The following is a 16,495-nucleotide window of genomic DNA, read 5'->3' as shown; positions in this document are numbered from 1 at the left end:
CCTGTCACACACAGAAATGATCATATAGAGATGCTGACACAAAGACAGGGACACACAATGCATATAACCAGATACACAAAGTCGCACAATGACATGTCTGCTGTCAAGCACGTACACAGATACAGCACAGAGTCACAAAGAGGCAGGAGGGATACCTAGACCTCCAAGCTGTGCAGTTACATTCTTAGTCACACCTACAGCTACTCAATCACACCCACCCCGATGCCACAGTCACCACGTCCCCATGCACTCCCACACTCACATACAGGTACCCTGGAATGCCTGCATGCACACACACACACCCTCACATCCATGTATCACTCAGGGGCACAACCAGCACCAGGTCACCCCCAATCCAGCCACACGGTTCCCAGAGTTGCACACACAGTCAATCCCACGCCTACTCCCGGGTCCTCCCTTCTCCCCCTCCCAGGGCTGATCCAAGAGTAGAACAAAAGCCCTGTGTCCCCTCCTCCCCTTCCCCCTGAACTCTCCTCTCCCCCTCCCCCCCACCCCCCCGCCAGCGTCCATCCCCTTTGTCCTCCTGCAGTTGAGCCTGAGCGGGAGTCCAGGCAGGCAGAGCGGCAGGGACATTGCGCCCAGGCTGCCAGGGGTGCAGGGCGGCAGGACAAACAGGAGTGGTCAGTGCAGGAGCAGCCGCTGCAGAGAGCCTGGGAGAGGTCATGGCCAGGTAAGTGCCAGGTACCTCTGGGGACTTAGGATGCAGGACTCCCCTGGCTGTGTCATGTCTACAAGTCTGAGTGTGTGTTTGTGGGTGTAGGTGTGACTGTGAAAAAGAAACAGGGTGGCATGTCAACTTCTAGGGGCTGGGTACCTCAGTCTGTGTCAGCACCCTCGGCTTGAGGTGCCTAGACTCTTAGCTGGGATAAGAGAAAACTAGATCAAGCCCTGCCTGGGAATCCCTACCTTTCATGTTCCAATGGGGTGTCCTTCGGCCCCCAGACTGGAAATCCCTAGGGTGGAAACTGGGTCTGATGTCCCAGTGTGTCCACAGTGCCCAGTGCAGTAGACAGCAGGAGAATGAATGAAAAAGTACTGGCACACTTCCCAGGAGGGGACTCCCTCCCTCTCCCCTGGCAGCCCCTTGTGCCGGGACATCTCTGCAGAGAGAAGTCCCACCTGACGCTGATGAGACCTGCCCTCTTGGATCTCACCTCAGAGTGGGTTGCCTTCTCAGCCAGTGGAAAATAGAATGAAGGCAGCATGCTCCCATGACCCCTATCAACTCCTTCCAGTGGTCCTGCGCTGCTCCTTGGGATACACCCCAACCTTGGCAAGTGTGGCTGAGCCGCTAGGCATGCAGAGTCTACAGCCAGGTGGGTTCAGGGCCCAGCCCCTCTACTTGGGCAAAGTAGTTAACTTCCTGGGACCCTGCCCATCAGGGAGCTCATTTCCTTTGATGCTAAGACAGGGGACCCACCACCCTGGATGGCCCAGGCATTAACAGTGAGAGCCAGACTGACTACTGGGCAAGATCTGACCTCCAGGGCAAAGCAGTCTCAGGGGAGGCAGAGCAGCTGGGATCAGGAGAATGGAGGGAGAAGCAAGGAGCAGAGAGCAAAGGTCTGCTGCCCTAGAGTAAGTTGCTACATAAAGGTGTGTGCGCTCCTTGTCCCTGGAAGTATGCAAGCAGAAGCTATATGTTCATAATGGCCAAACCATAACCAATCCGTCACAGCCCTTCATGCTATAGAATGCTTTCACAAACACCCCTCCTTTGATCCTCACAGCAACCTCTGAAGGGCAGGTTCCATCAATGTGATCGTTTCCTCATGACAAACTTAGAAAAGAAGAGGGGAAGGAGTCTAAAGAAACTCTTCAGGTTTGTGAGGATCAAATGAAATTATGTACATAAAAGCAACTAACACATGGGGTGTGCTCCCTTCCTCTTGGGTAAAAACATGTTAAGGAAACATTTGTTGAGTTTGTATTGTATACCTAGCACTTTTCATACATTCCATTTAACAGTCACCAAGTCACAAAAACCATGTGAGAGAGGCATTATGACCGCATTTTAGATGAGGAACCTGAAGGGGAGTAACTTGAGCAGGTCACACGGCGAGTCAGTGGCAGAGGCAAGATTAGCACCCGGATCATTCCTTAGAGCCAGCTCTTTCCACTCCCCCACAGGGCTTCCTTGAGAACAAAAAACTTACAAAAAAGGTCAACTTCCCTCTCAGCCTGGGCTCTAACCTCCTGTCCTCTTTCCCTCTGGGCCTCTGCACAGGCTGTTCTCTCAGCTGGAGACTTCCTCCCTCCACTCCCTTCCCTTCACCTGGCTAATTCTACTTATCATTCTCAGTCTCCACTCAGGGATGCCTTCCCTGACTCCCTTCCAACTGGGTTCAGTGCCCCTTCTGAGCTCCCCTAATGCTCTGTACTTCCCCATGGGACCCTGCCAAACTGCGAGCTCCAGGAAGGCAGGGACTGTATCTTGTTCATTGACTGGCACAGAAAAGGCTCTCAATAAATAGTAACTTAATGTATTCACTTGACCTTGAACAGGTACTAACTGAGCACCTACTATGGGCCAGATCCTGTACTCTTGGGGAGGGGCAGATATTAAATAGAATAATCAGGGTGTGGTCAATAGGGATCACCTGCCGGAGATCCCAAGTAGAGTGGACGGGGTGAGGAGATGGGGGTAGAGTTATACCCCCCCGCACATACTGGATCTCTGTGGGGTCGACTGAACTCCTTGACCAAAGGCTACAGCTCCTGTCAGAGGGCCCTCCTTATACGGATATTTTGTGCAGGTTCCAATAACCTCCCAGCCCTCCGCCTTTAGACCTTGGGGAGGTAACGTCTCCCTGCTGTTGGTAGCCATGTGGCACTGCTCTATCCCTTGTGGGAGTCCCAAAACAGTCTATGCTTTTGTAAATCCTTCCTTTATTAGCATCTTCTTAAATTACCCCATCTGAGAGCATGCCATCTGTCTTCTGCCAATACTGATAGGAAAAAGCTTAGCACGTTTGAAGAACAGAAACAGCAGTATGGCTGATTGCGTATGTGGAGGAGGAGGTGGTACAGCTAAGACAGGGTCTAGACCTTCAGGTAGGCAGGGACTAGCTCATTGAGGCCATTAGGAATCTCGACGGGTGGATGGAAGGAAGAGTGGTTGCATGAATGAAAGCACACTAGTTAAGATAATGCGCGCCTGCCTGACTAAACCAGTGAACCAACGGCAGGAATGGTGGGTGAGAGGCCTCTTGCCCTCTAACCGGGCCCCAGCCAGGTGGATTTGCCGACGACGCGGTCTGTGTTCTCTGCCCGGCAGGACGCTGGAGGGCCCGGTGCCGGAGGAGCCGGAGCGGGATTGTGGCTCCGAGGCGCCGTGCGCGGGGTCCTGCCACGCACAGCGCATCCTGCAGACCCTGAATGCGTATCGGCGGAGCAGCACCCTCACCGACGTGGTGCTGCGTGCCGGTGGCCGCGACTTCCCATGCCACCGCGCCGCGCTCAGCGCGGGCAGCACCTACTTCCGCAGCCTGTTCGCGGCTGGGCAGCCAGAGCGTGGCCTGGCCATGGTGCCCGTGGTACCCGAGGCGCCGGGCCCGGCCGGGACAGCGGTGGCGACGGCGCTGGCCGTGGTGCTCGACTATCTGTACGGAGCGGGCGTGCGGCTGCGCGCGGAGGACGAGGCGGCTGCGGTGCTGGCGCTGGCCGAGCGGCTGGGCGTGGCGGGCTTGCGCGAGGCCTGCGCGCGTTTCCTCGAGGGTCGCCTGCGCGCCGCTAACAGCCTGGCGCTGCGTCGCGTGGCCGCTGCCTTCTCCCTCGCCTCTCTGGCCGAGCGTTGCGGCCGCGTGCTGCGCCAGGCCTTCGCCGAGGTGGCGCGCCACGCCGACTTCTTGGAGCTGACGCCCGACGAGGTGGCAGCGCTTCTGGCCGACCCAGCGCTGGGCGTGGCGCACGAGGAGGCCGTGTTCGAAGCGGCCATGCGCTGGGTGCGTCACGACCCGCCAGCCCGCCGCGGACAGCTGCGGCGCTTGCTGGAGCACGTGCGCCTGCCCTTGCTGGCGCCCGCCTATTTCCTGGAGAAGGTAGAGGCTGACGAGTTGTTGCAGGCCTGCGGCGAGTGCCGCCCGCTGCTGCTAGAGGCCCGTGCCTGCTTCATCCTGGGCCGCGAGACCGGCACACTGCGGGCCCGGCCACGGAGGTACGCCCCGCCCCCTCCCTCCCAGCCGCCCCTTGCCTCCTGCCGTGCGTTATTTCCTACGTTATTCCCCTGTTCAACCGCTTGCTCAGCCCTCCATCATCCTTTAATCCTATCACTTGATCATGCCTCTTGAATGAGATTCAGTCATACATTCAACAGACATTTCATAGGCTTGGTGCTGGGTCCTTAAAGAGTTCACAGTCCAGTGGGGGAAATGCAGGGATCTCACATCTCATGCACATTCTGCCTCAGTGCGGACTCAGGAGTGATTTGCAAACACCCTTTACCCTCAGGGAGCGCAGTCTAGTAAGGGGTATAAATAGGCAGGGCTTGGGGGAAAAAAAGAAAGAGGCTTATTCTCACCCCTGGAACACCAGACCAGAAGACTTGGGGTGGAGTAGTCAAGACGGTCTGTCACCCTCACAGGAGTAAGGGACAGACTCTGTCTGACTCATCGCCTCATCTCCAACAGTAAGCTCAGGACCCGGTACAAGATGTTCAGTATTTGTCAAAGGAATTAGGTAGGAATTGGCTAAAGGGTTTGGAAATTCTGGTGGGGCCAGAAGTCTGAGGGGTCAGTGGGAGGGGAGAATGCTTTGCTGAAAGGTTGTGTAGCCTGGTTCAGTGGAGTCAGTGATTAGGGGATGAGTTTAGGAGGTGGTTATAGGAGGAGGGGCACAGCCAAATTAGTCCACGATGGAGGTCAGAAAAGGGTGAAGAGAATGAGTTAGTGGCACACCAACCTGGGCTTGAATTCCAGCTCTGTCTCTTACAGCTACATGACTGTTGCAAGCCAAAGTCAGGATTAAACACGGTGGTTTTTCTAGGTAAGGGTAAGGACTCTGTAAAGATTTTTTTCCCGTAACTTAGAGGTCAGTAGAATGGGGTAAGGAGCAGTGCCCCACTTCCCCTCAATAGCCAGAGGGGAGGCTGAAAGTGGCAGAGTCCAGCATGCGGAGGGTGGGGCAGAAGCGCACGGAAGGGCAGCAGGACCATATAGTGCAGTCCATGAGCGGGTGAAAGAGGGCTGAAACACGTGTGTGGGTTAACCGGCATTGGGTTTGTCCCCACGCCAGATTCATGGACCTAGCTGAAGTGATCGTGGTCATCGGCGGTTGCGATCGCAAGGGGCTCCTGAAGCTGCCGTTCGCCAACGCCTACCATCCAGACAGCCGGCGCTGGACCCCACTGCCCGGCATGCCCGGCTTCGCGCGCTCAGAGTTCGCGACCTGCACTCTCCGCAATGACATCTACGTCTCTGGTGAGGGCGGAGCCATAGCCGGAGTCCCACAGGATTGGTACATCACTTCCCGTGCGCCGCCCTCTGTTCTTCCCTCCAACCAGGCTATAGGAGCAGATCGGTCCTGATAACCTAGTTACTGGCTGAGGTGGTACTGCAGAGCCAATCACTGGTGTGACTCCACCCTTGCTGGCTGAGGTGGTACTGCAGAGCCAATCACTGGTGTGACTCCACCCTTGCAATGTTGACTTCAACTCAGATTAGTATTGATCACTTCTCTTTAACTAGCCTACCATGTGCTATGCATTATGCTAAGCAGTTTACATTAGTTATTTAATTCCCATTACAACTCAATTTTACAGGGAAATTAAGAATTTCCCCTGTTGTCTTGACAATGGCAAAGATCGGTTTGATACCAATGAAGGGTGCCCTCCCTGAGATTCGAGCCCTAAAGACTCAAGAAAATAAAACACAGTCCCTGCTCCCCTGGAGTGCCCTGGGGATAGCAAGAGGGCCTGGGAACAACAGCTGCTTCTCTCTCCCTAGGAGGCCACATCAACAGCCGTGATGTGTGGATGTTTAGCTCCCATCTGCACACCTGGATCAAGGTGGCCTCGCTGCACAAGGGCAGGTGGAGGCACAAGATGGCGGTCGTGCAAGGGCAGGTAGGGACACCCGGCAGCTGCTGCCTTGGGCTCAAGGTAGAGATCTATGGACTGCCTGGGGGAAGGCCCTTTACAATCCGCTCTCTGTAAGAAGGGATCTGAGGCCCCCAAAAGAAAAAGGACCTGCCCAAAGTTGCATAATGATGCTAATGCTAATAATGATAGTAATTATTGTAATAGTACAGCCTAGTAGTCAGGTGGTCAAGGGTGTGCGCTCTGGGGCCAAAGAGCCTCGGTTTGAATCTTGACTCTGCCACTTAAGACCAAAAAGAAAAAGGAAAAAAAAATCTGCCAATTATCTTTGCAAGCTACATCCCTAATTCAGAAATGCAAATAAAAGTGCTTCTTAGGATCACTTAAGTAAGGTGGTAAACCTTTAAGAAATTAGTAGGTATTTTTATTAAGCATCAACTTGGTGCCAGTTATTTTACACATCTAATCTGTATTCAGCACCCATCCTACAAACCAGTATCATCCCGTTAGATACAGGAAAATCTGCTAAGGGAGGTTCAGTAATGGGAAGTCAGGACGCAGAGCCAGGAGCTGGGATGAGCCCCTGGTGGGATAGTTTCTCCACACACAGCCAGAGGCTGTGGGGCCGAAACGCAGACAGCCCTGACTCTGGGCGACCCCCTCATCCACAGCTGTTCGTGGTGGGCGGCTTCGACGGCCTGCAGCGCCTGTGCAGCGTGGAGCGCTATGACCCCTTCTCCAACACCTGGGCTGCTGCGGCCCCGCTCCCAGAGGCAGTGAGCTCAGCTGCCGTGGCACCCTGCGCCGGCCGGCTCTACGTGATGGGAGGCGCCGGGCGGGACGGCGTCAGCACCAACAAGGTGGGCTGGGAGAGGGCGGTGGAGGCCTGCTGTGTGCCTGGCGCAGAGCTGGGTCTTTCATGTCCTCGTCCAGGCACTGAGGAGTCATCCCCATGTTTCAGGCAAGGAAATGAATTCAGAGATGACCCAAAGGTCACACAGTAGGTCTGGACCTGGACGTTTGGGCTGGTGCCATATTGGTTTCATAGATTTTAAAAATTAAGTGAGGGCAAGGGTGCGACTAGTTAAAATGCTTTTCCTCCATTCCAAAATACAATACGCTTGGGACTTCCCTGGCAGTCCAGTGGTTAAGACTCTGCACTTCCACTGCAGGGGGCATGGATTCGATCCCTGGTCGGGGAACTAAGATCCCACATGCCACGTGGTGTGCCCGAAAAAAAAAAAAAATACACTCATTATTGAAAATTTAGAAAACAGAGAAATAGAAAAAAAAATCATCCATAATCTCACCACCTAAGGATAACTACTACCATTAATATTTGGTGCATTGCCCTCTAGGCTTCCTCTGAGTTGACTTTTGCTTTTGTTTTAGTTTTAGTAAAATTTTGTATTCTGCTTTCTCTTGTTCTAAGTATAAGCACTTTCTACATGCTTAGAAACTCTTCACAGCCATCATTTCAATGTCTGTGTAACAGTCAATGGACTGGATGAATCACAGTCTACCAAATTTTCTATTGTACATTTAGGCTTTCTGTGAATAAAAACTGATCTTCGTTGTGGCAGCTCCCTCCCCACCCTGATGGCCTCACAGGCATGTGATCCTGAGATCTGACTCTTCCCCGAACTAGGATCTCTCACCCTCCTTATTCCCGCTCCACTCCCAGCACACCTTCCTGGGCTGGCTGGGGGAATGCCCTTTAGCACCTTCTTGTGCAGCACTGACATGAATAGGCCATTCTGGGGGTTTCCAAGGAAACAACTGAGGAAATAGGGAGTACGGTGAGCAGGCAATTACAGGTATGAACCCTCAGAAATTGTAAAAGGCGTCGTAAACACCTGTGGGCCTAGGAGGCCTGTGGACAGCTACAGAAGTGGGGGCTGTGAGACACCCCAGCTGGAATCTGGGCATGACCTCAGCACACCAGGGAGGAAGAGGGTTGACAGTATATGCAGCCAGGAATGCATCTCCATGGGAGCTCTGAGAACCCTCTACAGCACGAATGCAGACGGTAGCTCCACCTCCTGGGATACAGACCTCTTCCTGGACCTTGAAAGATGAGGAGGCTTTTGACAACGGGAGTCCAGGGGGAGGAGCTGGAACGTGGAACCAGACTGAGCACATGTGAGGGGAGACACGCAAGCTCAGGCCTGGTGGACATAGGCAAATGTGTTGAATGAGTCCCCCCGACCGAGAGAGATGGGAGGTGTGGGCAGCAGGGCAGTTGAGGGGTAAGGCTTCACCTCTGCCACTCGTTCCTCTCAGGTGCAGTGCTTTGACCCCAAGGAGGACCGGTGGAGCCTGCGGTCACCAGCGCCCTTCTCGCAGCGGTGTCTCGAGGCTGTCTCCCTGGAGGACACCATCTATGTGGTTGGGGGCCTCATGAGCAAAATCTTCACCTACAACCCTGGCATGGATGTCTGGGGGGAGGCAGCTGTCCTCCCCAGCCCTGTGGTAAGTGGAGGGTCCTGGGCACAGCCCTGGCACTGGTTCCATTTAGGAGAGTAAAAACCCACTTCTAAGGATCTGGTTCTCAGAGGTAGTGAGTCCTGTGTCTGACTCCATGCTAGGCTAAAATTACGTAGTTCTCTAGCTTTGTCCCATAATGATAATCAGCCTTGGGCTTCAAAGATAAGGAGACTGGCCTTAGAGAGGTTGAGGCCACCAGTAAAGCCATGTAAGGCAGAACCTGGAACCCCAGTCCCAAGTGCTGTAGCTTTGGATGGGGGGCTTGGTCTCAATGACCCTGCAGTCTCTCCTGATCTGTAGGCTACCAGGTGGTAGCTTACTGTTGGAGGAGGGGGGAGAATGGAGAGGGGACTTGGTAAGTTTCCCTTGCCCCAGTGATATCAGAGAAGGGAGGTCTAGGCCCTGGACGCTCCACCCCTGCATTCCTTGCCTCCCCACACTGTTCTGTTCCCTCTCCAAAGAGACTATATAGGGGTAAGAATAGATTGGTGATCCCTGCCAGTTCTGGCCTCCGGTGATTCTAAGAGCCTGAGATTTCTGGCTTCTCTGACTCTGGTGGTACTTATTATTGGAGTGCTTACTATATTTCAGGCACTATGTAAAATGCTTTACATGCTTAATCTCATTAACTGTTAAAGGAACCTTATGAAGAAGGTACTATTATTCTTCTTACTTTGCAGATGAGGAAACTGAGGCCAGAGAGGTGAAGTGACTTGTCAAAGACCATTCATTTAGTAAGGGTCAAGCCAGAGCTTGAAGTCAGGTCCACCCAATTCTTACCTCTCTACCTTCCAGACTGCCTACTCATATTCTGTGGGTCAAGGTTTTGTTGTCTGGCCTGGCCAGCTAGGGACAGAGGGAGCTCCAGGCTGGACCCTATAGCTAATTGTCTTTCTGTCTGTCCACCCAGGAGAGCTGTGGCGTGACTGTGTGTGATGGGAAAGTCCACATCCTTGGCGGGCGGGACGATCATGGGGAAAGCACCGACAGGATCTTCACCTTTGACCCCAGCAGTGGGCAGGTGGAGGCCCAGCCATCCCTGCAGCGCTGCACCAGCTCCCATGGCTGCGTCACCATCGTCCAGAGCCTGGGCAGGTGACTCATACTTGAACCAGGAGGTGGGGAGGGGAGGGAGAACTCAGGTTCACCACTGCTCCCCTCATGGCACCTCGGTGTAAACAGCCTCTTAACTTATTGCCCCTTTTCTTGTAGAAATAAAACCTTCAAAGGTTGGGTCTGTGTTCCAGCTCAAGCCTCCTTTGCCTGGAGAAGTAATGCCCAATATCTGCTCCCTGCTTTGACTCTTTACAAAGCACCTTCATATGTTACCTCGTTTACCTTCATAATAGCAGCGTGGACATTTTAAAAAATTATGAAATATTTCATGCATAAAAAGAAGAAACATTTTGTACAGTTTAAGAATTATAATAAAATAAATATCTGTGTTCCCACGACCTAGCTTAAGAAATAGATCACTAGCTTAAGAAATGCCTTTGTAGGCCCCTCTATTTCCAAACCCATCCCTTCCCACATTCCTCCCAGGAATTGTCACTATTCTTAAATTTCAGATTATCGGCACTTAAAAAAAAAAACTTTTAGTGAGCTAGTTACTAATATCTGTATTTTACAGAGAAGCAACTGATTTTAAAAGATAAGGAGACTCACCCAAGGCCACATACTTAGTAAGAGGCAGAATCTATGACTCATAGATTTCATGAAGCTTTAGAATCTATGAGACACTTCTGGGTCAGGATGGTTCTTCCTTTCTAAACCACCCTCTCCAATTCAAACACCTAGCAATGATAGATAAAATTAAAAGCCAGACAACTGAGGCATAGGCTTATAAGTAAGCAAACATGTCTGAGGACCAGAACAGAATTGTAAAACATAAGGCAGAAGCTCAAGCTTCTAAATTCAGATTCTGGGATAAAGGCTTTAAAACCAGGATGACAAACCAGGATCACGGCTAGAAGCCTGGGCCAAGGTGGGGCTCCCCTTATTATGAAAGAAGCTGAAACAAAACAGAACAGTTGTAGAACCCTGAGCAGCCTCGGGGGTCAAGACTCACAGTAAACTGGAGGCCCAGGGTAGTGGGCACCAGAGCCACAGGCCTCTCAAACACCAATGAGCCCAGCTCTGCACCTGGATGTGCGAGATCCCCAACATCAACATGGGGTACAAGCTCCTGATGCCATTATAAGCACCTGAGTTGGTCTGGGGCTCAAGGGCAGCAACATAAAACTGCTGGGTCGGGAGGGGTGAACTCAGTAGAAAGAGAGGGAACAAAGGACTGATGCCACAGATTCTGTGAATCAAGGCCCAGCGGTTCAGATTCTGTGCCTGTATTTCTGAGGCCCAGGGGAGCTAGCCAGGCCCCATCTGGGGCTCCCCTTATTTGCACTCAGATTGCCTTTTGAAGAGCTGTCATCTGCTCCTCCATCTCCTCCAGCACAGGGCCAGCCCTATGCCCCTCGCCATCTTCCAAAGCCCCAGGGCCCTGTCTGCGGGATCTCTCCAGCTGGGGCTGACCCATCACAGAGCAGCATAAAGGCCCGGGTCCCAGCTGAGCTCCTACCCTCCGATTATCCCGGATTAGGGAGCCTGTGACCATCTGGACACAGCTGATAATGGCAGAGGGGGAGGGGAGTGGGGTAGAGGCCCAGCCTCAGAGCCTTCCTGCTCCCACCCCATGCATAACACCCAGGACAAAGCAAAGGTGCTGTACTGCTTGCTTACCCAGGCGAAAGCTGGAGTGGAAAGGGTAGGGGCAAATCCAGGGCAAGCTCTCCCCGGAGACATGGGCATCTTACCCAGGCTCAGCACTTCTGTGTAGCCAGCCAGATTGCCCAGTTTCCCCCATGATGGCCATTTGTGCCCCAGTGCTTGCTCATGCAAGTGCCAATGCCCTTTCCTGCTCTGTCTGCCTGGGCAGACCTGACACCCTCCACCCAAGAGCTGACCACTCCCTCCTTGTACCCCTTCCTTATCAGCCCTTCTTCCATCACCTGACATATGGCCAGGCCTTTGTGTGACATCTCTGGTCTCTCCTGACACACCCATAGGATGCCTCTTGAGGCAGGAAAGGTGTCATCTTCATCTCTGGGTCCTCCAGTACCTGGAACAAACCCTTCCACTGAATATCTTAAATCAAGGTTTCCTGGATTTCTATCTCGTAATACCTGTGAGGTAGGTACTACTGCTCCCCTCCCCCCCTCCCACCTCCGATTACAAATGAGTAAACAGACTCAAGAGTTGTGAAGTGACCTGCTAACTAAGGTCACAGGGCTGGTGAGTGGTGGCAGAGCCAGGATTCCAACTCGGGTCCAGCTATCTCCAAAGTCTGCTTCCTCCATGCAGCCTCTGCTAATCTGAGAAAATGGTGTGGGGCACAGCAAAGCAGTTGTTTAGAAGTAGGAGATACATCATTTCCCCGTGGGAAATTCCAGCCGGATAGGATACTGTCCCTGACCTTCTGGGCTTCCGACTTGATGAGAGACATGGTGCTTGTCCCTGGTGAGTGAGGCTCACAGGAACACAAGCAAAAGGTGAGAGCCACGTGTCCTAATTTCCAGGACTACTGGTTAGACCGAGACCACATATAGAGGATCCCCCTGGCTCCTAGTCCACTGCTCTCTGGCCCCCCAGGCTGCCTGCTGAATGTGAACTGTTACCATTCAGTTCGGAGGGAAGCCAGACAAGTCCATGACCCCTCAGCCACACATGGGTTTGCCATCTTCTCCCCGGCTGAGAACAGAGACAACTCTTGGTATGCAATCAGAAAGCGATGAACCCAAATTTAATTTTTGAGTTTCTTTTTTGAGTAGATCTATTTGTAAAGATTGGTATTTTATGACTGTAACTCTTTCTTAGTCGGCTTTCAAAGAACAAGGATAACTTTACTTCTTACGTAATAGAATAAAACTTTATATTTTGTAATCACTATATGGACTTGGATTCTTTTGTAAATCTGAGACATATCCATGCTGTATACGCTACCCACCCATTAGTATAGGAAAAAACATAGTATATGTAGAGTTCCCTACTATCTGCGGTTTTAGGCATCCCCTGAGGTCTTGGAACATATCCGCTGCAAATAAGGGGGGGACTACTGTATTCAATTAAGTTGTTCAAGAGGAAAGATTTCATCACCCAATTCTTCGTGACAAAAACCTGGACTATCCCGGTTTGCTCAAAGATAATGTGACAGTATGTATCTTTTATGATGCCTATGCCCCCAAATTTACGTGGTAGTTTGTTACAGTTCATAGAGACAAGCTGAAGGCAGTTGTACATAAAGATGAGTGGAGAGAAACAGATGCTGTAGAAATTTTTAAAATTCATTGGATTGGTCATTTGAATTGACCTTTATAAATCTAAAAGTGAAAATGTTTTAAAATTATGAAGCAAAGAAAATGGCTATCCTCTCCAACAAAATTATAAGCAACCAAAATTTTTTAAGGCACTGCGTGTTGACAATCCAAGTGTAAAACAAAACAAAACCAAAAAAGCCCCAGAAGCTAGAGCTTATTAGAGATGTATTTGAAATCTGGAATCAGCAGCTAAAAGATGAATACCTTCACTTCATGGCAGTTGATAAGCATTTCACTGCCTTCAAGTAACATTGCTCATTTGGGGTATATATCCTTCTAGACAATGAAAATGTGAAGTTGTTTGCTGTTATAACTCATATATGTATGTGTATACATACACATACATATATATGTATATATGACAGCTCTATTGAGATACAATTCACATACCATAAAATTCACCCATTTGAAGTTTACAATCCAATGTTTTTAGTATATTGTTATGCTGTTAATACTTGCTAAATTTTTAATATTTTTGGATACTTGTTAAAATTTATAATAAAATTGACTTTCACTATCCCTTTATTCTTACTTAAAGTGACTTAAAATATAAAAGGGGGGTGTTTATGGGCCCAGGTGGTAAATAGTGATGGCTATTTTTTTTGGTATATTAAGGGTAAAATCAGTGAGTAAAAGATCCATTTCCTCTGGTCCCCCTCCTGATGGGAAAGCAGCCCCCCTACAGCACCTATGCTCTCCCTTCCCCTCCCTCTGTAAAGCAAATACATTATTAAAGGTTATGGGAGCCCTACCCTCTCTCTAGGCAATTTTGGATTTTAATGGCTCCAGCTTCTCTGGTTCACCACACAAAGGACTGTCGGGTGCAAGCTCGTCATGGGGGCAGTCAATGGCTTGCCAGTGAGGGCAGGATGAACCCATTATAGCTGTCCTCACCAGAGGACAAAGGCCCAGCTGCACCTGGCCGGCTGAACTATTAGTGCAATACAGGACTGAGCAGCAGAGGTGTGGTTTCATTTGAATTTCAGAGCTACAGGTCTCCATCTTTTTTGTTGTTGTAGAAACAAGAGTTTGGGATCAGATAAGTTGTTGCCAGTCTAGGATCTAATGTTACTTGTTCTCAAATGAGAAGTGGTAATCTCTCTAAGACAGTCTAAGTACAGTTGACCCTTGACCAATGTGGGTTTGAACTACACCGGTCCACTTATATGTGGATTTTTCTCAATAGTAAATACTATAGTACTACACTACCCGGGGTTAGTTGAATCCACAGATGCTGAACAGCAGATATGGAGGAACCGCATATACAGAGTTGACTGTCAAGTTAGGGTCTGCACCCCTGATGCCCCCATTGTTAAGGGTCAAACTGTATTTTCCAAAGCCTAAGATGTATTGCATGGGTTAATCAACACTGCTATAAAATGAAGTTAGTAATGGAATCTGCCCATAACAGGGATGTTGGGAAGATTCAATGAGACATCCACAGCAGGCTCAGGGCATGTAACAATAATCTCCTCACCATGGTCATGCTGCTTATCAAGTTATAAATAAATGTAGCTTTGATTAGTAACAAATAGGGAAAAGGCTTAATAGCCATTTCATAAAATAATGTCAAGATCTCATGTCTCTTAGGGAGAAAATAGTAAGAAAAACTATCTTTTGAGACAGAAAATGTTGACTATCAATGATACCTAAATGTTTTCTTGGTCTGATGTTGACAGGCCTTACTGACATACAACAGCTTCATTTATACGTAGCCACACTGGAGCTCAGAAACAATCACTAAATGAAACACGGCACAGAAAAAGGCCATGTAAAATGGGGCTAGTGATACCTGCCCAGCTATGCCCACTCCCTGTAGAAGCAGAAAGCATGGCCCCTGTGGTCAGGGCCCTTACAGTTAGGATGGGGAGAATCCATTACCATGAAGTTAGCTATTAATGATTTCCAAGAGGATAGATATGCTAAGTAGGTAGTAATAACAGCTAGCATTTACTGAGCACTTGCTATGAGCCAGGCACTGCTAAGAACATGCAGATGAACAGAGGCACAGGTATGTAACTGATGTGCCCATGCTTGTACTGCTAAAAGTTGTGGATCTAGTTTTGAATCCAGACAGACTGACCTGAAGGCCTGGACTTGTAACTTGTCTCCAGATGATATAAATGACAAATAGTAGGGAAACATACTGATATTTAGATCTCCTTTAACTCCCATAACAGCCCTGTGAGATAACTGAGGATCAGAAGAGTCCAAAGTCATCCTCTCAGTGAATCAGTGCTGGTGCCAGCATTTACACCCAGATCTCTGATTGCAAAGCCCAGTTTCTCCCCACAACCCCCTGAGTCTCCTTTGTAAAGTGCTCTGCAGGAGAAAGGTAGCCTCCACTCTCACTCTGCTGACATCCTCACAGCCTTTGCCTCATCTGCCACCTAGGAGTGGACATTAACTGACCTGCGGTGGGGAGATGGGAGGGTGTGCCAGCCCCAAGCCTACACTCTGCTGTGGGTTATAACAGCCTTTTCAACAGTGGTTTGCAAAACCAGACTGTCTGGGGGTGGAACCCACCTCCCTAAAATTAACCATCATCTGGATCCCACCAGTTCCTGTGCCTTTCCTGGTTCTACAGTGCTGTCTGTTGGTCTCCAACCTTTGTTTGCCCTTTAGGCCTATTCCCACACTCTCCCATGCCAGCAGGTGTTCTTTCCTTGCCTGATGGGCAAGTGGTTCAATCAGCACCCAGCTTTTGTTTGAGGCCCCCATCACCAGCTGCCAGGAGTCCTAATGACCAGAACCTAGTAACTCTGAAGAGCCTGACAATAACCTTTTGGTGAAGAGTCCATGGAAGGCTTCAGCACTTGCTTCCATGTTGCCAACAGCCATTATTCCCACCAGGCGGTCCCAAGGCCATTTCACAACATGGTCTTGGCTGACCAGCATCAACACCTTGCCTACTGAGGGGAGGGGCCACTGCATGAGTCTGGCCACAAGGTTAGACGTCAGATGCACACCTGGAAACCTGAACCTCAAAGGAAGTGAAGCAAAGAAAAGGACGGCTGAAAAAATCATTCACTGGGAATCTCGGGGTGGTAGTGATGACATCCTCTAAGGTAGTTTGCAATTCTTGATGAGCTGTGATTATGGAATGCTCATCTCGGCGCTACATTACGTGATTTTCTTAAGTAAACACTTAATTTAACCCCTCCTCCACCTCTGAGTAATGGGTAGACAGAGTTCACACTGATAATTCAAGCTGTATACTTGCACACTAATAATTTGCATACTTTTCTGCACATGTGTTATACTTCGATGAGTTTACTTCTCCCTCCCCAAGCTGCTACTTTGGTGCACCTTTCCTGTTACAGCACCACCTGGTGGGATGTTAACAGCACTACTGAATCACAGATTTGACCTCCAGTTTTAAGTTTGCAGAAAACTCACTAGGAAAATAAATTTAAAGGATCACCTGATCAAATATGCAAAGAACTGACTGGCAATGCCAGTACTAGACACTAAGATCCTAGATGACCAGAACTGTCTTAACCTGTTTCCAGCACCACTACTCCACAGGCTCAAATTAGTTGAAATGGTTTCACTACCAATAGTCTACTCATAAATGAACTAC

At 50.1% G+C, this 16,495-nt stretch overlaps 1 protein-coding gene across 2 annotated transcripts; it reads left to right on the top strand.

The window, feature by feature from the left end:
• Positions 1–470: 470 nt before the first annotated feature.
• On the top strand, positions 471–9,641 carry KLHL35 (kelch like family member 35). 2 transcript variants are annotated; one of them, XM_057552479.1, is made up of 7 exons: positions 471–691; positions 3,299–4,177; positions 5,254–5,438; positions 5,964–6,082; positions 6,727–6,915; positions 8,339–8,527; positions 9,453–9,641. In XM_057552479.1, the coding sequence occupies exons 1-7, from the start codon at positions 684–686 to the stop codon at positions 9,639–9,641; spliced, it is 1,758 nt and encodes a 585-aa protein (XP_057408462.1). In that variant the 5' UTR covers positions 471–683. The 2 variants fall into 2 exon arrangements, with proteins under 2 accessions (XP_057408462.1, XP_007194135.2); XM_007194073.3 differs by lacking the exon at positions 471–691 and having other exon boundaries at positions 2,686–4,177.
• Positions 9,642–16,495: the final 6,854 nt, after the last annotated feature.

Source organism: Balaenoptera acutorostrata, chromosome 9, assembly GCF_949987535.1.
Source record: "Balaenoptera acutorostrata chromosome 9, mBalAcu1.1, whole genome shotgun sequence".
Lineage (NCBI taxonomy): Eukaryota > Metazoa > Chordata > Mammalia > Artiodactyla > Balaenopteridae > Balaenoptera > Balaenoptera acutorostrata.
Note: the sequence above shows the minus strand (reverse complement) of the source record. Positions and strands in the feature narration are given on the sequence as shown.

Bases quoted from the DNA above. Each gene is read 5' to 3' on its own strand.
- KLHL35 (XM_007194073.3), top strand. From the start codon at position 3,144: ATGAATGAAAGCACACTAGTTAAGATAATGCGCGCCTGCCTGACTAAA. The intron at 4,178-5,253 runs GTACGCCCCGCC...TCCCCACGCCAG, and splicing joins CTGCGGGCCCGGCCACGGAG to ATTCATGGACCTAGCTGAAG. The intron at 6,083-6,726 runs GTAGGGACACCC...CCTCATCCACAG, and splicing joins TGGCGGTCGTGCAAGGGCAG to CTGTTCGTGGTGGGCGGCTT.